Source organism: Convolutriloba macropyga, chromosome 1 (genome assembly GCF_964194025.1).
Source record: "Convolutriloba macropyga chromosome 1, txConMacr16.3, whole genome shotgun sequence".
NCBI lineage: Eukaryota > Metazoa > Xenacoelomorpha > Acoela > Convolutidae > Convolutriloba > Convolutriloba macropyga.
In genome coordinates this window covers 17,834,499-17,860,199 of record NC_134468.1, presented here as the reverse complement: position 1 = coordinate 17,860,199, position 25,701 = coordinate 17,834,499, and the positions used below count along the sequence as shown (strand labels likewise).

The 25,701-nt window shown below is 35.6% G+C and overlaps 1 protein-coding gene across 1 annotated transcript in view; it reads right to left on the bottom strand.

Annotated features, from left to right (window-relative positions):
* Positions 1 to 25,701, bottom strand: part of LOC142335940 (regulator of MON1-CCZ1 complex-like) — a 52,184-nt gene that overhangs the window by 9,230 nt on the left and 17,253 nt on the right. The window contains exons 7-9 of the mRNA XM_075384350.1: positions 21,340 to 21,476; positions 20,738 to 20,863; positions 16,005 to 16,173 (exon numbers count right to left, since the gene is read on the bottom strand). Of these exons, the coding sequence (XP_075240465.1) occupies positions 16,005 to 16,173; positions 20,738 to 20,863; positions 21,340 to 21,476 (432 nt within the window). The remainder of the gene's footprint in view (positions 1 to 16,004; positions 16,174 to 20,737; positions 20,864 to 21,339; positions 21,477 to 25,701) is intronic.

The window sequence follows — 25,701 nt, the reverse complement described above, 5'->3', positions numbered from 1 at the left end:
AAATGGAGCGTTAACATGCTCAAAAAGTCCTTCTCCTTTTGGAAGAACATTGTTTCAACTGCTAAAACTAGAGTGCAAATCTGCAGCAACGTAATTGTTCGGGTTTTCAGAAGAATTGTAACATTCTTTTAATGTGAGTTCGAACAAGCGGCAATTTACTGAAGTTTTGCCGTTTAAAACGATCAGATTATTCAAAACTGCTAGCTAGGTGCCGAAACGAGTCAACCGCTGGAGTATATTTGGAAATTTACAGAAATTACACAAGAATGTTTCCGTTCAGAAATTAAATAAGATATGGAGCGGGAGGCACTTGAATGGCCAGCATATGGTCCAGAATACTTCGTCGATACTTTGTCGGAAATTTTACTTTATAGGCGTTCATTTTTGCGTTCATTTAAACTCAACATGCAATTCAGTTAAAACTCACTGCTAACAAATGTATTAGATGATGTCACAAACAGAATAAAAACATTCGGAGAGCGTCAAACAAAGATGAACAGAATTGGTTTGAGGTTTGTGGTGTGCCGAAATGTGATACGACAGACAAGCGTAAGACGACAAAATATAAAAAAACCAAGATTACTGCAATATAGATATGCTATCAGCCTACAGCTATTAAGACGGATGTCACAAGAAAAGCGTTAGAAAAATGAAACAAAACTGACGCAGACGCCGCTAGAAAACTGAATCCGAACTTGGAAAATTTAGACAATTAACCTTAGACAATTAAAAACCTAAAGACACAGTGAGGCGTTATTAGAAAACATCGTTTTATTTGACGTCTATGACATTTTGAAAATCATAAAGTATTCTTAGCTTTATGGTACCTTAGCGTAATTTATGTAAAGCGCTATCTCTTAAAGCATATCGAGCTCACTGGGGAAGTAAGTTAAAAAATGCAGACCCAAAGAATTATCACACTAACATCAGTAATAAATCAGATCAAAAACAAAATTGATTCTGCCGGATGATATTGACTCAAATGTCGCAAAGGATATAAGTTTTTTACAATCATTGACACAGAATTAATTCATTCCAAAATCGAAAAACTAGAAAAAATGACCCATTGAAAGGCAACAATGAGGTAGAAAAAGTATTTAAAAACTTGAAGTAAAAACAGGTCTGGTCACCATGGTATATCCTCCAAAATGTTAGTTTTGTTAACCCCTCATAAGTGAAACAATAACAATTGTATTCAAAAAGTGTGTTAAAACTCGAATTTTCCGGCCTAATTTCAAATTGCAAAAGTAAACCCCTTCCATAAATATGGTGATGTCAATGACTATGGAAATTACTGATCGATTTCATTACTCCCATCATTAGCGGATGTGTTTCAACGTATTATTTACAACAGAATTTTATAATAATTGAAAATTTTGAGTTGCTCAATGCTAATCAATTTTGTTATAGGTTTAAAATGGACACTATGGATGCCAATTTTAGGTTTATTGAAGAGAAAAAATGAGAAACTTGGAAAAAGATCCTCTTATGCTTTTACTTGATCTGCAGAAAGCATTCGATAGTGCTGATCATTTTGTCTTACTAGAAAAACTTCGCTACTACGGAAGTCAGGGTTGCAACTATTGCCTTCTCAAAAACTACCTGTCAGAGGTATCAGCATATACATATTGATAACACTGAGTACAAAACGTCTAGTCAAATGTGCGTTTCCTCAGAGCTCAGTTTTAAGTCCACTACTGTGTTTGATACATATCAAACATCTGCCGCACGCTGTTTTCAATTCTTCGGTAACACTATTTGCTAATGATACAGCAATAGTAACAAACCGACTTGTAAAAGTCGAGGAGCTTCAAAATGATATCGATAGAGTCGATCAACGGATGAAAAACGACAAAGTAACTGTAAAAGCCACAAATCTAAATTGCTTAGATTTGTCACGGCTAAAGACGACATCTTACTAAAATGATTCATGACATACCAATAGGTGTGGATTCTTGCTAATATTTAGGAATTTAGTTGGATAACAAACTTTCTTTCAGACAACACATTGAGTATTTACGGAAAAAGATGAATAAATTCTGCGCAATTGTTTATAAGTTGCATGATGTAATGACAACTTATCAGCTTATAAATTATTAAAAAACGTATGTACAACCGGAGTCTCAATATGGGATTCTTATATTTGGTTGAACGCAGAAAACTAATCTCGATATAATTCACAAAAGCCAAAAACGGCTTTTTAGAATTGCTCTCCGTAAAGGGTATCGTAGCAGCATTTCGGATAAGCTGGATAAATTAAAAATCGCATCGTTGTTTGAATTACACATATGTAGCACTCTTGGACAGCTTCTTGCTTGTGCGGGATGCCATTCGGTGCTCAAGTTGTTGAACTAACTACTGTTGTAGGGCCTTTATTGAGCACTAGAAAGTCACTCTTATCATTCAAGAACTGTACTGAGACTACTCATCCTCATTTAAGCTGAGAGGTCTCTCACGGGTTTGAGGCTGTCCTTGATCATTTAAAAACAAAATTTTTTAGTTTAATTTACTTTTTTAGTTTTCTTTAAGTTAATTCTGGTCATTTTCACCCTCAGGATGTTTCATATTTAGTTCAATTTTCATGTTAATTTTCATTATAGTGATTATTTATCATGCTAAGAACGTTTGAATTAAATGCTCTTGGGCTGCCTTAACAAGCCTTCAGCAGGCTTTCCGGCTAGTCCAGTCTTGACTATGTATATACCACCTATCAATGTTAATTTTTTGCGATTTTAATTGTTCAAAGCGAACTCAATTATTATAATTTCATGTAGTTACGGCACAGCCACTGCGGAAGGGATGTTTTCTATAGTCCCGCCTAGTAATTCAATGGCAAGTTTTAAGAGGGAAAATACAAAACTGATTACGAAACAATCTTTTTGATAGTTTTGCTTAGTTCTGTTACCTTAATCTGTACCTCGTAGAAACGGGGTACAGATTAGAAAAGCCCGCTTTGTTGCTATGATCAAGATAGAGTTACCGATGTGGAGCTTAAGCGGAGTTCCATAACTTCTTTAGAAAGGGGCAAGAAAAAGGTGTGATGGCAAAACGGTAGGGGTTATAAAAGCTGGAGGGGGAAACTTTCTCTGTACACCTTTATTATTTAACTTCAAAACCGATCGTCATGGAGTGTGCGTGAAGGGGGTGGGTCTTGGTTGCTGAGCGAGGGGTCGTAAGGAACGGTGTCAAGGGGTCAACCCCCCCCCCCCCCCCCCCCCCCACCCCGGAGCCTTGCTCACCCTATTACTACAACCCCCCCCCCCGCAGCCTTGCTCACCCTATTACTACTTAAGTTACAAAAAGGGTTCTAACTCATGACTTATTTAAAACTAAAACGTGATCAAAAGGTAAATCAAATTTTTAAAAATGAGACCGTCTAAAAAGTAGCCGCTAAGAGGCTGACGCCTACTATCACAAAGAACTACAAACTCAGAAAAACCCAAAGAAAATCACTAACATTTCATGAGAATGAAGAGCTTTAGTTTTTTTAAAACCATTAGTTGCCTTTTGAGGAGTTTAAACAACTGCAACTATGCTTTATTAGAACACGAGTATCACCTTTTAAAACTTCGTGCTTAAAATGAGAAGAAAAACCGCAAAACAGAAGAAAAATTGCAGGACGCGACAAAAAATGGCGCTCAAAAACCTAAAATCTGTTTACAACCAATTTCTCACTTCACTTCCAAAGCAATTGAAAACCAATTCACCACTTAAAATTAAAAGCATTTCTCTCCTTTCTCTGCTCTAGCGTGATTCGAATCAATGCTCCAATTTAACTACTTATTAACATAAAAAGGTCCAAAAAAAGTGTGAACATTAGAAAAAAACAGCACACCAGTATAATTCAAATTCTTTGAATGATAAAGATAACCCACTAACAAACAAGTGCTATCAAACAACCGGTTGGCTTCGTCAGTAGCTAGCCACGGTATAGTGAGGCTAGCTTTAGCTTAATTGAAGGGGCCCTATCTGAACGCAGCGTGGGTGCACTGGGGGGAGGGGGCTGGGGGCAACGGTTAGAGAGCGGCTTTGGCTGCACGGGGCCCTTACGGCCTGAACGATGTGCAGGGTTGGGGATGGGGGCGAAGTGAGCGAAGGGGTTGATGTGGGGGGGCATCCTCTAACAATCGCCCTTCAGACCATAAGTATAAGTCTCCAAAACAATTTTTTTGAATCGCTTACTTGCAGACTAGTGAGCTGAAAGGCTCTAAGAGTACTTAATGACCTCTAGGAGCTACCTGTTTATCTCGTTTTCGAGGAGGAAAAGTCAAATGGGTCAGACGAAAAATCGGTCAAGCGAAAAATTGCATTAAAAAGACCGACAGGACTAATATAATTGCTACAAACTTAATCTGAGATCAATTTAAAACATACCCAGAAGATTGCCGGAAAATAGCCGCCGTTGAATTCAAAAAACATGATTGGGATTGAAAGAATGGAAGATATCGAAAAAAAAAATTTTGTACAAAAACATTATTAAGTCCGATTTATTTTGATGGCATTTCGTAGTTGAACATACTTATGTTTCTTAGAGAGAGGCTACAGGGGCTACTATCAATACCAATAAGCATAAGAGGTGGTAACTAAAACCTATAGGAACGACGTTCAAATAGCGGGCATCTAAAATTGGGCTTTATCGGTTTATCCCAATTCTATTTCTGACTTCAATTTTTTATACCGACTCCGTTCATTTTGAATTGCTTTGCTGAGCAACTGATGTTCAAATTCACTTTTATCAGAATGAGAGAAGAGAGAAACTGGCCTAGAGACGTCAAAAAGATTTCACGCAAATTGCTGAAAAAGCGGCAAAATGTAAAGCGAAAAAAAGTTTGACGAAGTAAAAAAAAAAATTAGGAGCGCTATAATAGCCGGCTGAGATGAGGGCGGCTATTAAAAAAAATAGGAGCGCTATAATGGCCGGCGAATTTCATCCGCGATTCAGGTCAGCCAAGCATGATAAAGACAACTTATCAGGCAATCCGAATCAGAATAGCACTAATAAGAGAACAAAGCACGCACTTTCAGTTATGCATTGTTGAAATCTGTTTCAATCCTTTGATGCAAATTGTATAATAGTATAAATAAAATTGCACGCCATGATACCATAGAATTATTTATAGTAGAAAACATACCCGGCAGATTGGCGGAAAATAGCCGCCGTTGATTCCCATAAATCTATTGGGATTGAAAGAAAAGAAAATATCAACAAAAATTGATTTTTGTATAAAAACATTTTAAGTGCGATTTATTTTGATGTCATTTCGTAATTGAATATACTCCTGTCTCTCAGTGAGAGTCTACAGGGTCTAGTATCAATACCAATAAGCATTATAGATAGTAGCTAAAACTTATGAGAACAAAGATCAAGTACCGGGCATCGAAAAATCGGCTTTATGGGTTTATCCCGTTTCTATTTCTGAATTTGATTTTTTATACTGACTCTCTTCATTATGAATTGCTTTGCTGAGCAGCTGCTGTTTAAAAGGACCTTCAGCAGAATGACAGAAGAGTAAAACTAGCCTAGAGAAGTCAAAAAGATTCAACGCAAAATGTCGAAAAAGCGGCAAAATGGGTAAAGCGAAAAAAAAGTTCGACGAAGTAAAAAACATAGCAGGACAAGTCCTGACGTACAATTCAAAGAATTTTCATTGACTAAACAGAAAAAATAGACCTAGAATGGACTATGAGTGGATTGAGAAAACCATTTTGACAAAAATCAGAACAAAATAAGAAATAAAAAGAAAATCAATGTCAAAATGCCGCATGTGAACAAAAAAACCACTAACGAGAAATGAAAATTTAATTCAAACAAAAAAACTAGGCCTACAATGAGCTGTGAATGGATTGGGAAAACCATTTAGAAAAAAATCCGATCCAAAAAATCGAAAAAACAGTAAAAATCAAAGTGAAATTGCCGCATGTGAACAAAAAACCACTAGCGAGAAAGCGAATTTTTGTTCAAACACCATTTTCGCACTCTACTTTAAAATTAGAGCAAAAACAATTCACGCCGCAAATCCACTCGCTTTTTCGCTCCGTTTCCTGTTTCGGCGTGACCAAAATCACTACTCCACTTTGACTTCAAAAATCATGAAAATGTGTGAACAGATCTTAAAAAAAACAAAGCCGGAAGAATTCCGGAAACGACTCGAAGTGAAAATCTATTTAACCGCCATACAACTACTCATCAGAAAAACTTGCCTCCACTTATTTATGATTTTCTCGAAACCAAAACATAAAACAATAAATTAAAAACAAAAAATCAAATCCGTTAAAATATGATAAAAAAATCGGATAAAATTTTGTCATAACTTGAGATCCCCAAATAACTATCTCCGCCAAAATTACTTCATCAAAACAACTAGTATTTACTAAAATCACTAAAAACATGGGTTTACTAAAAACATAACCCACTAACGTCGGGCGAAGTGCTATCAAACAACCGGTTGGTTTCGTCAGTAGCTAGCCACGGTATAGTGAGGCTAGCTTTAGCTTAATTGAAGGGGCGCTATCTGAACGCAGCGTGGGTGCACTGGGGGGAGGGGGCTGATGGGGGGTGGGGGCAACAGTTAGACAGCGGCTTTGGCTGCACGGGGCCCTTACGGCCTGAACGATGTGCAGGGTTGGGGATGGGGGCGAAGTGAGCGAAGGGGCTGATGTGGGGGGGGGGGGGGGCATCCTCTAACAATCGCCCTTCACACCATAAGTATAAGTCTCCAAAACAATTTTTGTGAATCGCTTACTTGCAGACTAGTGAGCTGAAAGGCTCTAAGAGTACCTAATGACCTCTAGGCGCTACCTGTTTATCTCGTTTTTGAGGAGGAAAAGTCAAATGGGTCAGACGAAAAATCGGTCAAGCGAAAAATTGCATTAAAAAGACCGACAGGACTAATATAATTGCTACAAACTTCATCTGAGATTTAAAACATACCCAGCAGATTGCCGGAAAATAGCCGCCGTTGATTCCAATAAGCATGATTGGGATTGAAAGAATGGAAGATATCGAAAAAAAAAATTTTGTACAAAAACATTATTAAGTCCGATTTATTTTGATGGCATTTCGTAGTTGAACATACTTATGTTTCTTAGAGAGAGGCTACAAGGGCTACTATCAAAACCAATAAGCACAAGAGGTGGTAACTAAGACTTATAGGAACGATGTTCAGATAGCGGGCATCTAAAATTGGGCTTCATGGGTTTATCCCGTTTCTATTTCTGACTTCAATTTTTTATACTGACTCCGTTCAATTTGAATTGCTTTGCTGAGCAACTGATGTTCAAATTCACTTTTATCAGAATGAGAGAAGAGAGAAACTGGCCTAGAGAAGTCAAAAAGATTTCACGCAAAATGCTGAAAAAGCGGCAAAATGTAAAGCGAAAAAAAGTTCGACGAAGTAAAAAAAAAATTAAGAGCGCTATAACAGCCGGCTGAGATGAGGGCGGCTATTAAAAAAATAGAAGCGCTATAACGGCCGGCAAATTTCATCCGCGATTGAGGTCAGCCAAGCATGATAAAGACAACTTATCAGGAAATCCGAACCAGAATAGCACTAATAAGAGAACAAAGCACGCACTCTCAGTTATGCATTGTTGAAATCTGTTTCAATCCTTTGATGCAAATTGTATCATAGTATAAATAAATTTGCACGCCATGATACCATAGAATTATTTATAGTAGAAAACATACCCGGCAGGTTGCCGGAAAATAGCCGCCGTTGATTCCCATAACTCTATTGGGATTGAAAGAAAAGAAAATATCAACAAAAATTGATTTTTGTATAAAAACATTTTAAGTGCGATTTATTTTGATGTCATTTCTTAATTGAATATACTCCTGTCTCTCAGTGAGAGTCTACAGGGTCTAGTATCAATACCAATAAGCATTATAGATAGTAGCTAAAACTTATGAGAACAAAGATCAAGTACCGGCATCGAAAAATCGGCTTTATGGGTTTATCCCGTTTCTATTTCTGAATTTGATTTTTTATACTGACTCTCTTCATTATGAATTGCTTTGCTGAGCAGCTGCTGTTTAAAAGGACTTTCAGCAGAATGAGAGAAGAGTAAAACTAGCCTAGAGAAGTCAAAAAGATTCCACGCAAAATGTCGAAAAAGCTGCAAAATGGGTAAAGCGAAAAAAAAGTTCGACGAAGTAAAAAAACATAGCAGGACAAGTCCTGACGTACAATTCAAAGAATTTTCATTGACTAAACAGAAAAACTAGACCTAGAACGGACTATGAATGGATTGGAAAAACCATTTAGAAAAAAATCTTATCCAAAAAATTGAAAAACAGTAAAAATCAAAGTGAAATTGCCGCATGTGAACAAAAAACCACTACCGATAAAGCGAATTTTTGTTCAAACACCGTATTCTCACTCTACTTTAAAATTAGAGCGATAAAATTTCACGCCGCAAAACCACTCGCTTTTTCGCTCCATTTCCTGTTTCGGCGTGACCAAAATCACTGCTCCAATTTGACTTCAAAAATCATGAATATGTGTGAACAGATATTTAAAAAAAAACATAGCCCGAAGAATTCCGGAAACGACTCGAAGTGAAAATCTATTTAACCGCCATACAACTACTCATCAGAAAAACTTGCCTCCACTTATTTATGATTTTCTCGAAACCAAAATATAAAACAAAAAAGTAAAAACAATACAATCAAATCTGTTAAAATATGATAAAAAATCTGATAAAATTTTGTCATAACTTGAGATCCCCAAATAACTATCTCCGCCAAAATTACTTCATCAAAACAACTAGTATTTACTATAATCACTTGAGTGAATGTTTTAAAAATACTTGAGATCAAATTATGAAAAACAGCTCTTAAAAACAACTTGCAATAAAAAACTGAAAAGTTAGTAAATTTCTTAATATTACAAAAGCATATAAATCCAAATAAAAATTCTTTTCAGCCAATAGGGCATCCAGATGCTCGCAAAACAATAGACAAATAATAATAGCCTAAGAAACTTGTCTCAAAAAACAAAAAACCCGAAAAATTGCACGGAAAAAAATTAAGAAAAATAGTTCCAATTTTTTGTCATATTTCTCAACAAAAAAATGATTCATATCCAAAATTACCCATACTTATTACTAAACAACTAGAACAACTATTATGAACCTGAAACCTCCACAAATGCCATCAGAAATCAAGGAATAGAAACGTCATTAAAAAACAAATTCAACAAAAAACTATAAAAACTAAAAGAGTTTTTTTATTAGTACAAGGAAACATAAAGCCGAATAAGGTTCCTTTGCAATTAGAGCAATGAAAAACTCGCACAAAACAATGGGCAAATTATAATAGGGTGGCTAAGACACTTGTGTAAGATTAAAAAAAAGAAAAACTGCAAAAAATAAGAAAAATGATTTAAAATTTCTCAATTTTTCTGTCAATTTTCCGAAGAAAAGAATGATTTACACCAATAAAACTTTAATCAATTAGTAGCCGAATATTCCTTAAGTAACAAGCTTCTTTTCAAATCCCAGTTAAAGCATTAATACAAAAAAAGGAGAAAAATTAAATTTCGTCTAAAAATCAGCAAAACTGATCAAAAACTCCCAATTTAGCATTAAAAATCAAATTAACTACTTGAAACCTTCAATTCCTATCAAAACAAACCTAAAACTAATGAAATATCATAATCAAACCGAATAACCATCAAAAGTTGCAAAAAAACTGCTTTTAAAAGCCGCACGTGAACAAAGAAAATTTTGCTCGTTCTCAACGAACAAAATCAATTTCTCATTCTCTCAAAAACAGCGGTGTGAACAAAAACCACTCTTTTTTCGCTCCGCTCTTCACTTTTGTTCAGCACCAAATCACTCCAAATTTTTTCCCGCGTTTCATTTCCCGCTTCAAAATTCACTCCAAAAATTGATTAAAAGAAGGACTTCTCCAATACTCCTCTTCGAGTCGTAAAAAGACAGCGCCCCAATACAATTCAAATTCTTTGAATTGTAAAAATAGGAGCCCTATAATATCCGGTTGAGAAGATGAGGGCGGCTATTAATAACCAATTAACATCGGACGAATTTCTCTCGTACCATAAAGAAGGCTTGACTTCATTGAAATCTGCTTCAACCGGTGTTTGACTGTAGCCTATATTGACGTGGGAAAAACTAAGGGTCTGTGAATGTTAGCGAGCAATGCGTCAGCAAAAGCCCCAAGTTACCAAAATAATCCTGAGTTATTTAGTTAAAACGCACGTTAAGCAGAATGCACTGAATAAAATTTTTCAGGCATTTCACTGGATAAAATTTTTCAGGCGAAGACCATATACAACGGGATCCAAATTTCTTGCAATTTTCAAGTACTGGTGTGTGCTTAATCCAATTTTACACTTTCTTTCCCACAACGGGTCACAGAATAAATCATAGCCCCCTAAGACGGACCATTTTTCAATTGACTTTTAGCAGTAAACTACAGGCACTTCAATTAGTTAACCTGCATAAAAACATCAATAAGAGAACGCTTTAACGCCAAATGCAAAGCGTGAAAAGGTCAATCGGGGAAAAGGAAAAAAATCAGTCAGACGAAAAACAATCAAATAAAAATTGCACCGAAAACAAACCAACAGGACTCAAATAATTGCTACAAATTTCTTTGGAGACAAATTAATAAACACAGTTAACGTAGTAGCAATTGATTCAATTTTCAGATCCTCAAAACTGCAAACTGATTTCAGCCATTGAAACAAAAAGTAGGGTATTACTCAAAAAGAAAGCAATTCTACGTCTAAATAAATATTTGGTAAGGCGCATCGGCAAGTTCAAAGAATTTTCATTGACTAAACAGAAAAAATAGACCTAGAATGGACTATGAGTGGATTGAGAAAACCATTTTGACAAAAATCAGAACAAAATAAGAAATAAAAAGAAAATCAATGTCAAAATGCCGCATGTGAACAAAAAAACCACTAACGAGAAATGAAAATTTAATTCAAACAAAAAAACTAGGCCTACAATGAGCTGTGAATGGATTGGGAAAACCATTTAGAAAAAAATCCGATCCAAAAAATCGAAAAAACAGTAAAAATCAAAGTGAAATTGCCGCATGTGAACAAAAAACCACTAGCGAGAAAGCGAATTTTTGTTCAAACACCATTTTCGCACTCTACTTTAAAATTAGAGCAAAAACAATTCACGCCGCAAATCCACTCGCTTTTTCGCTCCGTTTCCTGTTTCGGCGTGACCAAAATCACTACTCCACTTTGACTTCAAAAATCATGAAAATGTGTGAACAGATCTTAAAAAAAACAAAGCCGGAAGAATTCCGGAAACGACTCGAAGTGAAAATCTATTTAACCGCCATACAACTACTCATCAGAAAAACTTGCCTCCACTTATTTATGATTTTCTCGAAACCAAAACATAAAACAATAAATTAAAAACAAAAAATCAAATCCGTTAAAATATGATAAAAAAAATCGGATAAAATTTTGTCATAACTTGAGATCCCCAAATAACTATCTCCGCCAAAATTACTTCATCAAAACAACTAGTATTTACTAAAATCACTAAAAACATGGGTTTACTAAAAACATAACCCACTAACGTCGGGCGAAGTGCTATCAAACAACCGGTTGGTTTCGTCAGTAGCTAGCCACGGTATAGTGAGGCTAGCTTTAGCTTAATTGAAGGGGCGCTATCTGAACGCAGCGTGGGTGCACTGGGGGGAGGGGGCTGATGGGGGGTGGGGGCAACAGTTAGACAGCGGCTTTGGCTGCACGGGGCCCTTACGGCCTGAACGATGTGCAGGGTTGGGGATGGGGGCGAAGTGAGCGAAGGGGCTGATGTGGGGGGGGGGCATCCTCTAACAATCGCCCTTCACACCATAAGTATAAGTCTCCAAAACAATTTTTGTGAATCGCTTACTTGCAGACTAGTGAGCTGAAAGGCTCTAAGAGTACCTAATGACCTCTAGGCGCTACCTGTTTATCTCGTTTTTGAGGAGGAAAAGTCAAATGGGTCAGACGAAAAATCGGTCAAGCGAAAAATTGCATTAAAAAGACCGACAGGACTAATATAATTGCTACAAACTTCATCTGAGATTTAAAACATACCCAGCAGATTGCCGGAAAATAGCCGCCGTTGATTCCAATAAGCATGATTGGGATTGAAAGAATGGAAGATATCGAAAAAAAAAATTTTGTACAAAAACATTATTAAGTCCGATTTATTTTGATGGCATTTCGTAGTTGAACATACTTATGTTTCTTAGAGAGAGGCTACAAGGGCTACTATCAAAACCAATAAGCACAAGAGGTGGTAACTAAGACTTATAGGAACGATGTTCAGATAGCGGGCATCTAAAATTGGGCTTCATGGGTTTATCCCGTTTCTATTTCTGACTTCAATTTTTTATACTGACTCCGTTCAATTTGAATTGCTTTGCTGAGCAACTGATGTTCAAATTCACTTTTATCAGAATGAGAGAAGAGAGAAACTGGCCTAGAGAAGTCAAAAAGATTTCACGCAAAATGCTGAAAAAGCGGCAAAATGTAAAGCGAAAAAAAGTTCGACGAAGTAAAAAAAAAATTAAGAGCGCTATAACAGCCGGCTGAGATGAGGGAGGCTATTAAAAAAATAGAAGCGCTATAACGGCCGGCAAATTTCATCCGCGATTGAGGTCAGCCAAGCATGATAAAGACAACTTATCAGGAAATCCGAACCAGAATAGCACTAATAAGAGAACAAAGCACGCACTCTCAGTTATGCATTGTTGAAATCTGTTTCAATCCTTTGATGCAAATTGTATCATAGTATAAATAAATTTGCACGCCATGATACCATAGAATTATTTATAGTAGAAAACATACCCGGCAGGTTGCCGGAAAATAGCCGCCGTTGATTCCCATAACTCTATTGGGATTGAAAGAAAAGAAAATATCAACAAAAATTGATTTTTGTATAAAAACATTTTAAGTGCGATTTATTTTGATGTCATTTCTTAATTGAATATACTCCTGTCTCTCAGTGAGAGTCTACAGGGTCTAGTATCAATACCAATAAGCATTATAGATAGTAGCTAAAACTTATGAGAACAAAGATCAAGTACCGGCATCGAAAAATCGGCTTTATGGGTTTATCCCGTTTCTATTTCTGAATTTGATTTTTTATACTGACTCTCTTCATTATGAATTGCTTTGCTGAGCAGCTGCTGTTTAAAAGGACTTTCAGCAGAATGAGAGAAGAGTAAAACTAGCCTAGAGAAGTCAAAAAGATTCCACGCAAAATGTCGAAAAAGCGGCAAAATGGGTAAAGCGAAAAAAAAGTTCGACGAAGTAAAAAAACATAGCAGGACAAGTCCTGACGTACAATTCAAAGAATTTTCATTGACTAAACAGAAAAACTAGACCTAGAACGGACTATGAATGGATTGGAAAAACCATTTAGAAAAAAATCTTATCCAAAAAATTGAAAAACAGTAAAAATCAAAGTGAAATTGCCGCATGTGAACAAAAAACCACTACCGATAAAGCGAATTTTTGTTCAAACACCGTATTCTCACTCTACTTTAAAATTAGAGCGATAAAATTTCACGCCGCAAAACCACTCGCTTTTTCGCTCCATTTCCTGTTTCGGCGTGACCAAAATCACTGCTCCAATTTGACTTCAAAAATCATGAATATGTGTGAACAGATATTTAAAAAAAAACATAGCCCGAAGAATTCCGGAAACGACTCGAAGTGAAAATCTATTTAACCGCCATACAACTACTCATCAGAAAAACTTGCCTCCACTTATTTATGATTTTCTCGAAACCAAAATATAAAACAAAAAAGTAAAAACAAAAAATCAAATCCGTTAAAATATAATAAAAAATCTGATAAAATTTTGTCATAACTTGAGATCCCCAAATAACTATCTCCGCCAAAATTACTTCATCAAAACAACTAGTATTTACTATAATCACTTGAGTGAATGTTTTAAAAATACTTGAGGTCAAATTATGAAAAACAGCTCTTAAAAACAACTTGCAATAAAAAACTGAAAAGTTAGTAAATTTCTTAATATTACAAAAGCATATAAATCCAAATAAAAATTCTTTTCAGCCAATAGGGCATCCAGATGCTCGCAAAACAATAGACAAATAATAATAGCCTAAGAAACTTGTCTCAAAAAACAAAAAACCCGAAAAATTGCACGGAAAAAAATTAAGAAAAATAGTTCCAATTTTTTGTCATATTTCTCAACAAAAAAATGATTCATATCCAAAATTACCCATACTTATTACTAAACAACTAGAACAACTATTATGAACCTGAAACCTCCACAAATGCCATCAGAAATCAAGGAATAGAAACGTCATTAAAAAACAAATTCAACAAAAAACTATAAAAACTAAAAGAGTTTTTTTATTAGTACAAGGAAACATAAAGCCGAATAAGGTTCCTTTGCAATTAGAGCAATGAAAAACTCGCACAAAACAATGGGCAAATTATAATAGGGTGGCTAAGACACTTGTGTAAGATTAAAAAAAAGAAAAACTGCAAAAAATAAGAAAAATGATTTAAAATTTCTCAATTTTTCTGTCAATTTTCCGAAGAAAAGAATGATTTACACCAATAAAACTTTAATCAATTAGTAGCCGAATATTCCTTAAGTAACAAGCTTCTTTTCAAATCCCAGTTAAAGCATTAATACAAAAAAAGGAGAAAAATTAAATTTCGTCTAAAAATCAGCAAAACTGATCAAAAACTCCCAATTTAGCATTAAAAATCAAATTAACTACTTGAAACCTTCAATTCCTATCAAAACAAACCTAAAACTAATGAAATATCATAATCAAACCGAATAACCATCAAAAGTTGCAAAAAAACTGCTTTTAAAAGCCGCACGTGAACAAAGAAAATTTTGCTCGTTCTCAACGAACAAAATCAATTTCTCATTCTCTCAAAAACAGCGGTGTGAACAAAAACCACTCTTTTTTCGCTCCGCTCTTCACTTTTGTTCAGCACCAAATCACTCCAAATTTTTTCCCGCGTTTCATTTCCCGCTTCAAAATTCACTCCAAAAATTGATTAAAAGAAGGACTTCTCCAATACTCCTCTTCGAGTCGTAAAAAGACAGCGCCCCAATACAATTCAAATTCTTTGAATTGTAAAAATAGGAGCCCTATAATATCCGGTTGAGAAGATGAGGGCGGCTATTAATAACCAATTAACATCGGACGAATTTCTCTCGTACCATAAAGAAGGCTTGACTTCATTGAAATCTGCTTCAACCGGTGTTTGACTGTAGCCTATATTGACGTGGGAAAAACTAAGGGTCTGTGAATGTTAGCGAGCAATGCGTCAGCAAAAGCCCCAAGTTACCAAAATAATCCTGAGTTATTTAGTTAAAACGCACGTTAAGCAGAATGCACTGAATAAAATTTTTCAGGCATTTCACTGGATAAAATTTTTCAGGCGAAGACCATATACAACGGGATCCAAATTTCTTGCAATTTTCAAGTACTGGTGTGTGCTTAATCCAATTTTACACTTTCTTTCCCACAACGGGTCACAGAATAAATCATAGCCCCCTAAGACGGACCATTTTTCAATTGACTTTTAGCAGTAAACTACAGGCACTTCAATTAGTTAACCTGCATAAAAACATCAATAAGAGAACGCTTTAACGCCAAATGCAAAGCGTGAAAAGGTCAATCGGGGAAAAGGAAAAAAATCAGTCAGACGAAAAACAATCAAATAAAAATTGCACCGAAAACAAACCAACAGGACTCAAATAATTGCTACAAATTTCTTTGGAGACAAATTAATAAACACAGTTAACGTAGTAGCAATTGATTCAATTTTCAGATCCTCAAAACTGCAAACTGATTTCAGCCATTGAAACAAAAAGTAGGGTATTACTCAAAAAGAAAGCAATTCTACGTCTAAATAAATATTTGGTAAGGCGCATCGGCAAGTTCCAATCGGTCTGCACAACTCTTGCATCTTGAGAGAGATAGATAGAGCGTTTTGAATGTTTTCGTGTAATAATACCTCAAATATGGTGAGCATGTCAAGTTGTTTGATGACAGAGTTGTCGTGAAAAGTGAAAGCTCTTATGCCAAGACTGTTGACAAGAAGACCTCCACTTCCACTTCCACTGCTGCTCTGAGATGAGGAAGATGAACTGAACCTATTTGTAGGGTCTGCATCGTGGAACATCCTTTGAAACGAAACAAAGGGTGCTAGGATAATAGACCGATAGACAACAGATCGAAAGCAAAAATTGCGACAATAGATCGAAAATTAAACTATTCAAATTGCGTGTTGGCCAATCAGATTTAAGCGCTCACTTATAATCCAGCGCATAACATGTTCGGTCGTGATATTTGTTCGGTTGTGATAGATTCATATCAAGTCCCAGGGGCCGCAAAAGCAAGGCCATGGCTCGCGAGGCATAGCCAAATGCGGTAAATTCACGTCAGCTAACAAATAAAACTTAACTTTAGCCAATAAGAATAGAGAATCTACTGTCCCAATTTTATGGTTTTCGATCTATTGTCCGGTCACCGAAACAAAGAAAATAACGAAACAAATTAAAAACGTAGCTTTTATCATTGTATAAGAGCAGATTTTTATGGCTAGATTTTCTTGAACTTCGTCACCACAAAAAAATGTTTAAATACGCATTAACACTTCGAATTGAACCAAGGAAAGTAGTTGAGAAAAATAGCAAAATCTCACGAAATAATCAAGATGTTTTAAAGCAAATGTCTTCTAACTGAAACATAGCCCGCAGATTGCCGGAATAGCTGCGAAAGAACAGACTTGTGTGCCACATAATAGAGCTAGGAAGATACAGATCTAAATTGAAAAAAAAATCGACGCCGCTCAAAAAGCTAGGTAAAAAACATTCAGCGACAAATTAGTAAAGCTTGTTGGAATTCATTCTGCAGAGTCCTTTTATTAGGGACCTTTACTGCACATATGAGTTCCTTTGGCCTTAAATTAATTCAAATTAAACTTAACGTCTTAAAGTGCAAAAGTCATTACATTGAGTGAGGCAAATCACGTATGATCAAAATGAAATCACGCAAATGCAATAAAAACTTTTTCTGGTGAGCGTGAGAAATGACGTCACGCGCGCAAACGCTGTTAGTGAGAGGAAGAAGTCACTCGGACAATTTGATTTTTTCAGCTTTAGTGTGTGAACAAATGTAAAAACCGGAACAAATGCATAGCAGGAAGAATTCTGCAAACGACCCGAAGTAGAAAAGTCACCATCCTCACTGTATTAATGTATATTCTATATAAGTACGTGAAGCATTTTCGAGCAACATAAAAAATATCAAGAGAAAACTAACTGACAGAAACTGATACACCATCTGATAAAAGTTGATTTTAGTTGAGACTCCAAAAAACAATTGGTGTAAGACCCTGTAAAACAGGTAGTCTTCAGAAAAAATTAAGAATTGACACAACATTTTAAATCTGTTGTCAAAGAGAAACTCTAGGAAAGGGAAAGGAGATGACGGACAAAAACGCAAGTACTATTCTCTAAAAGATCTCTAGAAATTTTAAATGCAATTTCCGAACCATTAATTTGAGAAAAATTATGTTCTCTCATTCATCAGACAACTAAATAAAAGACAAAAACCTGAATAAGAAAATTGTTTAATTTATTTAAGTGAAAAGTGTCCTGCTTACATTCCAAGATTCTTGCCTAAAATTATTCCGCAAAAACTTTTTATAGCTTCTGCTAAATCGGTCACTCATTCAACACACAGGAGAGAAGTATCAAAACAACTACGCGAAATTGCCAAGATCCAAAAAACCTGAAAAATGAAATTTGCATAATTGATTTTTGCTCAAAAAGGCTATGTCTAGACTTGAAGTGTCACCTATAAACCTGAAGTAGCAACTTGATTTTTGTTCAAAAAGGCCATGTCTAGACTTGAAGTGTCACCTATAAACCTGAAGTAAACGTGAAGTGTCACCTATAAACCTGAAGTAGACCACCACCTATGGAAAACATCCAAAACTCGTCAAAAATTTCCTCGAATTTAGCCAATTTTCTTCAACAAAAACATTTGAATTAAATTATTAGTCCGAAAGACCACCAAAGCTGCTACAACAGCTGATTTCAATCAACCAAATCCGCAACTGCAATCAGAAAAGAAAGCTCAAACAAAATGCTAGAAAAAATAAAGATAAGGCAAAAATTTAAAAATAGCTGAAAATAGAATCTTAAAGTGTAATGTTTGTTTCAGATGGTCAAAACTGCTTCAAAACAAATAATAACTAGTTTAGAAAATTGTGAGAAAAAATTTTAAAAGAAACAAATTGAAGTTAAACCAAAACTCCGCACGTAATCAAAAACTTCACTCGCTTAGCGATAATTTTTTCACACCTACTTTTCTCGCTCTCTCTCAAAAAATAATATTTAAAAAAAACCAATCTCTTTTCTTGCTCTTCTTCGATCTGTTCAGCCGTCTGACCTAAACACTTAGCTTTCACATGAAGTATTGACTTTTACATCCTGTTTCAGACACACTCCACGTCGATCAAAAAATAAGTACACATATTTATTTAGCGATCATGGCTTAAAAACATCACGCAGTTATTGTTCTGTCCAAATAAAAAATCAAAAAGACTACAAAGATTTGAGAAAAACCTTTAAAAAAGTCAAAACATTAAAATTAATTAAATGTATGAAAATTGTAACTGAAAAAAGCAAATTTTCAATGAAATTCAATTAGTAAACGTCAAAAAGTAAATCAGTTTTTAATAACACAAAATTAAACCAATGACTGAGCAAAAAGAGAATATTTCTTCGAATTAAAACCAAAAACAAACAGAAAACAGAAAAATTGGACAAAAATCGCAAAAAAACGGATTAGTATGTGTACAATTTTACAAAACAAAATAGACCTCATGTTCAAAAGTTATTCAATGGACGAATTGCCAAACACACGTTGCCATATACACTGATTTTTAAGAAAAAAAAAATCCTATCACAGATCAAAAAATGAAGAAAGTAAGGAAAAATATAAAATTAACTATAAAGTTGAAATATTTGCCCATTTACACTTGAAAAGAACTATTAGCCTCTGCGAAACTTTAAGGTGTCGATTTCAGAACGTTGTGTATTAATGCAGCATCGATCAAAAATTATTTCTGCAAACAAAAAAGAAACTACAAGTAAAAAAATCAGCCGAATGGACGAAAAACGCTCTATGCTCCGCTCTCAAAACCATTTTCCAAAGTCAAAAAGTCCTTCACTAATCGAAGCGCACGATCAAAAAACTCTAGCTCAGAAAAAATTAGTTCACACGGCAATTTTACTCTTTCGCTTTTAGATCAAAACACCGCTTGAACGAATAGTACTTCCGGTAAAAAAAAACTTAAGAAAACCAATACTCCTCTTCGAGTCGTAAAAAACTAAGAGCACCGCAATTAAGCTCCGCTCGTCTAACAGCTTCGCAGCTATAATCAAACACATTGCTGCTTAAAATAACTATTGGATATTCTACTATTGTAATTGAGTAAAAACCACATTCTGCATTCAAGTAAAAGCAATGCAAGATACATATAGCAAGCAGCGTATAAAGAAATAGTCCTATCTGAGCCCGTGAAAAGTCTAGAGAACCGCAATAAAGATCTGGTCATCATTGTTCAGTTCCAAATTTTGAAATTATATGGAAATGTATGAAAACATAACCGATTAAAGTCGGATGAACTGCTCTCTAATCAAAGGCGGGGGCCAATTCAATTTAAGGGTGTAGCTTAGAATTCTTTCGGGTGTAAAAACCTGCACCTGAGAGGGGTTGCACCTCGCGACCTCTCGGATAGCAGTCGGACATCTAAACTACCAAGCAAGATCCGCGTAATTGCTCAACAGCTAACATCATTTCAGAATGTGAGCAAATGAAATAACTCAAAATGATGAAGTGAAGCGTGAAAAAGAAATCTGAGAAGTCACAGATTGTTCTAGAACAAAATCGCAAAATTGTTCAAACAAAAATTTTTTCATAGAAAAGACCAACGCGTTTACAATACTTGCTTCAAATTTCGTTCGAGAGCAATTAAACGTTTTTGAATGATAAAATGAGACAGGAAAAAAATTATGTATTTCCATAACACATTGATATTTTTATTCGATCTGAATTAGTTTCTATTGTTCTGCAGTGTCTTAATGCAATATTTGTCACTGCGAATAAATTTGTTGGCGACAAAAATGATCGGATCATTGTATTCTAATCACATTTCTAAGTTTTTTTTTACATTTTTAAGTTTTATACATTTGAGAGCATAAAATGTATACATTTTATACGTTTTACAAAATAAAAACAATTAGAAACTCAAACTATTAGCTCTTAATACTTTAAAAAGTATTATAGAAAATGGCCTTTGAATATGAATAGAATACAACTCTGTAAATTATTAAAAGCTAATAGCTAATCTTATTAGTTTTTTACTAATGTACAGCATTCCTGGAGAGCCTTTCGTTTTCTTCTTATCCTAATTGAACAATTTTGAGCTCAAATACTCTCATTATTAACGTAGTGGAGGAATAGACTGCCGGGGAAGGGATATCTGATGCAGAAATCATGAATTTCGTATATTTTCACTTATCAGTATGCGTTTAAACAGCAAGAATGTTACATTTTACAATTCTTGGAGCGCAATTTCTCCAAAAACATTATCTGTTAAAACCTCGAATATTTAAATAAATCACAAGAAGGAAAAACCACCTTGATTAGCATACGCCGATCTTCCTTTTTTACCTGTATGCCTCGTTTAGAATGTCAAACAAACTGGCTGTCTCTTTGAGTGTTACTGACTTCTCCAGAAAAAACTTTTTGAACAAATCCAGCTGCAACTGTCGACTGTTCCACCGCAGCTGCAGAAACCTGAACACATTTAATCACTCCGATTAGCTTTCACCAAATTAAGAGTTGAGCCGCGAAGGCGTGTATAGTTCGACGTGGTTTCCCACAAGGCAATGTTGGTTAACATTGTGATGTTGACAAACAAAATTGTAATGAGTTGTAATGTTTTGCCCTCATGCCAATTTACAGCAGCGTTCATCATCTCAAGAGCACTTCCTATCAATATCTATAGGTTACCTAACTGTGATCAAGTTTCTACGAAAATTTAGAACCGCGCAGGGGTTCCAGATGCAAGAAAGAATTTCCAAGTGACTTAAGCACGAGTCAAATAACCTTGCTTAAAAATAAACATAGAAGTTTGAAATCTGGCACTGTATAAAGAAATCTTGCCAGGCATTGTACAGTTTGATACTGCAGAGATCTGGCTTTTTCAACCCAGCAGGTGTGTATTCCAATTAGTACTAGGAGTGATAATAGCGTGACACATCAAACATTACCTCAAAAGAGCCGCATTTGAGGTGAACTTCGGAACCATTTTGTTCAGGTCAAGAGTCAAACGCCACATGGCACCAATGTGCGTATTGATAATCAAGTCCGGTCGAAAGACAATCCAGTCCTTATAGGGCATTACGTCCTAAAAAATACCTATCAATTCACACTTGTGATTTTTTCTTGCAGAAAAATATACTTTATATCATCAGACAAATCAACACTCAGATCTATTCTGACTCCACAGTAGCATAGTAAACATAAAAGTTTTGCGTCTACAAAAGCTGTTTTTATCTAAACTGGCATGTGTAACATACCCGGCAGATTTTCGAAAACTAGCCACCATTGATTCCCATAAGCACGGTTGCAATTGAAAGAACAGAAAAATCAGAAAACTGATTGTTGCACAAAAAGTCTGATTCTATCGATTTCATTTTGCATTTAGAGATATTCTTTAATGAGAGGATAGAGGGGCCAGTATCAATACGAATATGCATTAGAAATGGTTATTAGGACTTGAAAAAACTTCAAGTAGCGGGCAAGTTGAGCTTTATGTGCTTAACCCGTTTCTCTTTGTGATCTCATTTATCTGTACTAACTGTTGATTCTAGATAGCTTTGGCGAGCGACTGCTGTTTAAAATAAATTTCAGCAGAATGGGAGAAAAAAACTAGCCTAGAGAAGTCAAAAATATTTCACGCAAATGCTGAACAGGCTGGGAACTAAGGTAAAGCGAAAGAACTTTTTGATCGACAAAAGAACGACACACAATTCTAAAAATTTCCACTGACTATAAAACAATTAACTTATAATGGACTATGAATTGATTGGAAAAAAATCCGCTAAAAAAGTTTAAAAATCAATGTCAAATTGCCGCATAAGAACAAAAACGACTAGCTAGAAAGCAAAATTTGGTTGAAGCACTTTCTCAATCTTTAAAATTAGAGAGTAAAAATTTTATGAAGAAAAACCCCTTTTTTGCTCCACTTTCTGCTTCAGTGAAACCAAAATCACCCTATTTTCACTTCAGAAATCATAAAATTGTGTGAACAGATCTTTAAAATGTCTAATGTCGACTAATATTAGTTCGACTAATATCGGGCGAAATGCTCTCACGCGATAGGCAAGTGGTTAGCTTTGATTGTAACCAACTGGGGCTTAGGGATGCTATCATTTTGGGGGTGGGTCAAGCGATTGGCGGAGAGGGTAGGCTTGGGACAGCTGGAGGGGTTTAAATTGACAGGTGGAGTAGGGTCAGGGGGAGTGTTGGTTGGGGGGGGGGGTGGGCACTGAGGGGGGTGGAATGACTGAGGTGATCTAACTTAAAGATTAAGAACCACCCTTCACTCCACTAAATTGTCTTCTGAAAACAGTTCCGGTGAATCGCAAACTTCAAGACTAGTAGGGTGTAGGACTCTAAGAAAGCTGCTCGGCCATTCAATATCATTCGCGCTTTACCTGTTTATCCCGTTTTTGAGGAAACAAAAAGGGTCCGACGAAATATCAGTCAAGGGATAACTGTACAAAAAGACCGCAGAGCTAATATAATTGGTACACACTTCGTTCGAGAGCAATTAGAACGACAGCGTCCACAAAAGTTCAAATTCGTTGAATTGTAAAAAAGTGCAACTATAACAGCCTGCTCCGCAGATATTGGAGGCCATTAATAGCAATTGAAATTGAGGGCAAAAAGTCATCGGCACAAAAATTTGATATATCCCGACCAAAATCGCCTTCCTAAGGGTGTTGTGGTTGAAAAATCAATGTTTAAATGGATAATGTATATAATTATTGAGAAAGTCAAACTATTGGTGAACGTTTTGCTAATCATTTGCAGCATCCTTTCAAACTGAAGACAAAAACTTTATAATTTAACACTGTCATATAGTTTTTATTAAGTGCGAGCAAATTCATTTTTTATCCGCAAAATCTAAGCAACCTGACAATGTCGAAAACCGCGAGTAAAACTTTGAAAAAATTGAACCCAACTTTTAGCAGAACTTGATAAGGAGGATCGTTTATGTGCATTTACACATAATGTGTTGATCCCAATCATCCACATTCTTGGCTTAATTGTCTGCAAGTGAAATAGAGATAGCTATATAACCGACTACCGTTGGATGGATTGCTCTCGAACGACAGGCGGAGGCAATTTAATAGAGAGGCGTAGTTATAAACTTTTATGGGTGCAAAAACCCAACCCTTAATTGCTCGCAACCGCGTTTATATTAGCTTGAGAAGTTAAATACTGTTCTACAACAAAAGCGCTAAAATCAGTCAAGAAAAAATTTTGCATGAAAAATATGTTTTTAATATGCCTCCAAACTATGTTCGAGAGCAATTGAACAGTTAAAAAAATTCCCAAGTAAGGATTCTTCAATAAGGACGGCTGTATGCCAGTGAGGTTGTTTTTATTCACTAGCGTGGAAAAACTGAACTAGGCAAAACAAACACCTGGTTAAAGAAAAGAAATCAAGGCAACACAATTTTTAAACAGGAAAACCCAATTTTATCAAGTAAACACCTAAAAAACGAGATTCTAAATACCGATGCTATCCAATTCAACCCACAAAAACGAATTGATTCTACATACGCGAAAACAAACAAAATTAGAAAAACTGAAAGAACTTTTACCTCTTTGAAAACCTAAATGAAAGAACTTTTTATCTCTTTGAGCCTAAATGGGACTAAGAAGTTCAATAGTGCGCTTCAAATAACCACATCAGAGGTTAACATATACCTTTATTAAGATTTAAAGTAAAAAAAATGGCACCAGTTTCGGCGCACTTTTCATTTGACTTTTAGTAGTAAATTGCCGCCAATTGAGTTCAGCTGCTTGAAATTGTGATTGAGAGAGAATTTTAGATCACGCGAAACTCAAAAAGTCAAGGGCGTAAAAATCACTCGAAAAGTCAAAATTGTCAAGCAAAAATTTTGCATAAAAAAGACACGTTTACAATAATTGTTATGAACTTCGTTCAAGAGCAATTAAACAAATGGGTACAAAAGTATTGAAATCGACAAAAATCTCTTCTACTCTCGAGAGCCGTTCAGGTCTGTTATTTTTTTTAAAAAAAGCCAGCAATTACAAAAACCTCAAAAATTCACTACCTTTGACTAACAAGAATTATGATTGTCAAAGAAACCTTTAGATAAAAACTAAAACATAACCGACTAACGTCGGGAGAATGGCTCTCAAATGACCACCTGGCGATTGGCTTCGTCAGTAGCTGGGCACGGTTTAGTGAAGCTAGCTTTAGCTTAATTGAAGGGGTGTAAGTGAGCGCATCGGGGGGTGCACCAGGGGCTGATGGGCAACAGGGGGGGGGGGGGCAATCTCTATGAACCGCCCTTCGCACCATAAGTATAAGTCTCCAAAACAGATTCTAAGAATCGCATATTTGAAGACTAGTGAGATGATAGGCTCTAAGAGCACTTAATTCCCGCTGGTCGCTACCTGTTTATCCCATTTTGAGGATGAATGCGTCAGACGAAAAACTGGTCAAGCAAAAAATCACATAGAAGACCGACAGGACTAATATAATTGCTACAAACTTCGTTAGAGAACGATTAATTACCTTAACAGCGACAATTATTTCGCGAGTAACCAGATAAGACTTGTCAATAATTAGACTACATAACATGTCCACAAAAATTTACATTCACAGTGGAATTAGATATGAAACGTGGGTTCAGAATTCGTTTTTACTAAAAGTCTATCAAGCAGGCTAAAAGAAAGGCACAATTTACCTAAGAATGTCCTGTGAATACGGTAGCAATTTATCTCACGCAGGCAAAATAAGCTTCTGAGTGCTAAATCACCAAAAAATGGCAATTTAATTTGTCGTGATCACATTGTACCATAAAAAGAGGAAGACGATAAATGAAGCAAGGAATGGCTTCGTAGGCCCTGAATCAAAAACAAAATATTGAAATTAAGGAAATAAGGACATGACAGCCAACACTTTTACGGCAAAAACCGCTTTTGACAGTCAACAAACCATTTGACCCAACATGCCCCAAAAAAGCAGTAAAAACAGAAAAATTTCCCCCTCAAAAACTAGCGTTGTTGAAAATTAAAAAATCATATCCTGTTGATAAACTTCAAAATATTTGCAACAAAATTACACACCAGATATGACGAAACAAAGTAACAAAAACAACCAAAATGGACAATTAGCAAACCTCAAAAATATTTCAAAAATGTTGGCCTCAAATATAATAGAACACGTAACCATATATCAACATAGCCGGCAGATTGCCGGAATAGCTGCGAAAGAATAGACCTGCGTGCCATATAATAGAGATAGAAACAGATACAGATCTAAATCGAAAAAAAATCGACGCCGCTCAAAAAACTAGGTAAAAAAA